This window comes from Marmota marmota, unplaced genomic scaffold, assembly GCF_001458135.2.
Source record: "Marmota marmota marmota unplaced genomic scaffold, marMar, whole genome shotgun sequence".
Taxonomy (NCBI): Eukaryota; Metazoa; Chordata; class Mammalia; order Rodentia; family Sciuridae; genus Marmota; species Marmota marmota.
Window position 1 is genome coordinate 41,416,019 of NW_026000082.1, and position 3,647 is coordinate 41,419,665.

The 3,647-nt window shown below is 58.9% G+C and overlaps 1 protein-coding gene across 1 annotated transcript in view; it reads right to left on the bottom strand.

The window, feature by feature from the left end:
* Positions 1-2,399: 2,399 nt before the first annotated feature.
* Igsf21 (immunoglobin superfamily member 21) overlaps positions 2,400-3,647 on the bottom strand; it is a 105,174-nt gene continuing 103,926 nt past the window's right edge. Inside the window, exons 8-9 of the mRNA XM_015484802.2 lie at positions 3,343-3,382; positions 2,400-2,624 (exon numbers count right to left, since the gene is read on the bottom strand). Of these exons, the coding sequence (XP_015340288.2) occupies positions 2,551-2,624; positions 3,343-3,382 (114 nt within the window). The 3' untranslated portion in view covers positions 2,400-2,550. The remainder of the gene's footprint in view (positions 2,625-3,342; positions 3,383-3,647) is intronic.

Consider the following 3,647-nt stretch of genomic DNA (forward strand, 5'->3'; position numbering starts at 1 on the left):
TGTGACCAACTCCAGCTGGAGATGCACTGGGGCTCTCCAGCAGGGAGGGGGCCACCGTGGCCAGCTGGATGTGATGCTGGGATCCGGGGAGTCAGGGAGCCCGAGTTCTGCAGTCAGCGAGGAGATAGTGGCTCCGGGCACCCAGGTCCTGACTTGATCAGGGCCCAAGGGGCTGGGTGACAGGACGAGGAAGGAGCCACGGCTCAAGGCCCAGCTCCGTGTGTCTGGGGCCTGCGGCCTAGGGAGGGACAGCCCCATCCCCAGGACGAGTGCAAGGTCTGGAGAAGCACCCGAGCTTCAGGGAGGTCATGGCCTTCTCACTGGGGAGGAGAAGCCTCGGCCCCTACATCTCCGTGATGCGCACGTTCCCTCTCCCAGGGCACTCCCAAAGACCACACTTCCCAGCATCCCTTGCAGCTGGTTGGGGCCATGTGACTTACTCCTGACCAATGGGCTTTAGGCAGAGATGTCTATGCGCTACTAAGCCGGGCCCTCGATCACATCCTGTCTGAGCGTATGAGTCTCCTAACTGCTGCTGTAACAAGAGGCTTGGAAGAACCCAGAATTATTACCTTGGCATTCTGGAGTCGGAAGCTTGATGTTATCTTAGGAGATACGGGGTTGGCAGGGCTGATTGCTTCTGGAGGTGCTCGTGAGAATCGGTCCCCATGCCCTTCCCGGTTGTGAGAGTCCAACTGCAGTGTGGGCTTGGTGGCCTCTCTCTTATGTCACTTTCATCTCCTGCTTCTGACGTCCCCTCACTCTGCCTCCTTCTCGTGAGACCTGGTCATCTCACGGGGCCCTGGGTGATCCAGGATTCTATTTGCACCTTAAAATTCTTCACTTGATCATATCAGCACAGCCCCTTTGCCATGACATAGTCTCAGGCTCTGGGGATTGGGACAGGGACATCTTTGGGACCTCATTAGTCTGTCTGCCACAGTGATCCTCCCGCCCCCTTCCCTGTCCTGGTCAGCCTAGAGGCTACGTGTTCCAGAATCTAGCCATGAGGTGGAAGGGGCTACTGGCTTTTTGTGAGCTCAAGCTATTCTCTGCGTGTTAAGCCAGTAAGACTCGGGGCACAGCGTGTCCCTGCAGCGTGGCCTGGCCTGTCCCCATGGATGCAGCTTCCCACGGTCTCCTTGTTGCTCTGAAGCCTTGGCCATGGCTGGGAGAAGTCAACCCCCTCCCCAGGACCCCTGCCTCCTGAGCTGAGAGGTGAATGACATGGGGACTCTCGTGGTTGAACAGGGGGTTCTGGGAAACTACCCCTGGGGTGACCGGGGGTGGCTGTGGCCGTGGGCTGTGCTCTGGCTAAGCAGCGTTCTCGGTCACCACAGCCAAGGCCTAGGACACGCTTGCTGGCTTGTGCTTCTAGAGCTCAGGTGGTGGACGTCCCCAAAGGCCCAGATGTTAAAGGCTTGGTCCCCAGGGTGGCCTGGGAGGGAGTGGGACATTTAGTAAGGACCTGGGAGGTCCTCAGGTCGCGGTGTGCCCTGGAGGGGACGGTGGGGCCCTGGCCTCTTCCTGTTCCTCTAGTTGACCTTCTTCAGGACATAGGAGGTTCTGCTCTGCCACGTGCTCCTACTGCAAAGGCCTGGATTGGAATCTTCAGAACCATGAACCCCAAAACCTTTTCTCTTTATAAGTTAATGATCTCGGATATTTTGTTAGAGTCATGGGGAGCTGACATGCCTGGGCTCCAGAACAAACACCCGTGGGACAAAGAAATGTGTGGGCGAGACCTGAGCCCACGTAGACTGGGGGCCACCAGGCGGCCTGCTGTCTGAAGCAGAGCTGCCCGGCTGGGCCCAGCCCAGATAGCTGAGCCACTCCAATGGCACATTGTTAGAGTCTGTAAACAAGTCAGGATGGCGCCTGGCATTTTGCCAGAGGGAGTGGTTTGTGAAGTAACGCCAGCGAGCCGTTAAGTGTGGAGATTCCTTATTGGTTGACTGATGTATCTAGTTTATGCTAATTAAGATAAGCTGTGTGGAATGTATAAATACCTCTGTTGTCCTACAATAAACGGCTCCCACTCCTGCTGTATCAATCTACACAAGTTGCTCGTCACCCCCCGGTTATTTTGCTGCAGCCGGACTGCGGCAGCATGTGATCATGAACACTTGCTGCGCACCACTGAGATTTGGGTTGGCTTGTTACGCAGCATTATTTGAGCAATGGCTGACTATTACACTTATACCTGAGGGATCTTGGGGTTTCTGAGCGTCTCTGGCCACTTCCCACACCTGGCTGTAAGGATCTGGGTGAGAGAATGGCCACATGTCCACCCTCTATCAGGGAGGTCCATATCCTTTGTGCCTGTCCCAGTTCAGGGTGACAGCAGGTGCCCGTTGCTGCTATAGAGCAGAGGAAGAAGGCAGCGCCACACACCAAGGTGGGGAAAGTGGGTCTGTTTGTTTTAATTAAACCGATTGAAGAAGCCAAGACACAGACAGAAAGAGACCAAGAACAAGACTGGAAATAGTTTAGAAAAGGAATGAAAACGATGGTGGTGTCCGTGCCGGGTGGCCTGGGGCGGCCACGCCCTCACGTCAGCTCCAGGGCCACTGTCAGGGCGAGCACCAAGGCGAGCCGGACACCAGCAGGGCCAGAAGCAGAACCTGCGGGAGGCGGGAGGCAGCGTCAGAGTCTGCAGACCTGGGGGGGGTCCACGGGGGGCACTGCAGGGAGCGGCCCGGGGACGCCGAGCTTAGAGGTCCCCTGCGAAGACGCTGGCTTGGGCATCAGGGTGAACGGGGTCCAGGTCCAGCTCTGCCGGCCAGCCCGCCCCACCGCCTGGGACCCGTGCCCCAGCTCTCAGGACGGCAGAGGGGCCTGGGGGTGGGGCGTCCACTGTGAACCGTGAGGCTGGCCCTGGAGCACGTGGGGTGGGGGCGGGCCTGGGAGCAGTGTCTGGGTCCCTTGGGGTGCTTTTCAAGTTGGGGGGTGCAGCCTAGGGAGGAGAGTATGAAGGACCCCAGGTGGGGAAGCTGTTCCCAGGTGTCCTGTGGAGTCACTAGGGCCCCAGAACACAGCACTCATGGTCCCTGCTGGACACATGCCCTTGGGGTCGGGGTCTGAGTGCCCTGGGCTCAGAGAGCTCCAGATACCATGGATCGTGACAGGGGACACACTTGGCTCCCCAAATCCTAGCCGGCTACCTTGAGATCCCAGGCCCCCCTTTACTGCCTCCGTGCCCCCCTCTGACCACACCTGACCCTCCTCTGCCCAGCTACAGGGCGACGGTCTGTTTGAGGGCGAGGACCATCAGGGGGACAGAGCTTCCTGGGACCTCGAGAGTCCTCACGTTTAAGCAGGGAGCCTTAGAAGGGGACTTACCGTTGGAGTCCTCCGTTCCTCTGGGAATATTTGGGTTTTCTATTGGAAAGAAAGAGACCGAGAGAGGGGATGGCCCCCGGAACTCAGAGGGAGACCCTTGTGCAGCACCCGTGTGGGGTGACAGGCAGCCTCCCGCCCTCTCTGTGGCGTGTGACATCAGCCCATTGTGCAGATGGAGGCGCGGGGGGAGGTGGGCAGGCGGCCCCGGTCCAGTGGCAGAGCTGGGGCTAAGCCAGAGTCTCTGACCCCGGGGCCGGCGGGCTCTGACCACTGGGCAACACTGCCTCTCGGTGGGGCACCGTCTC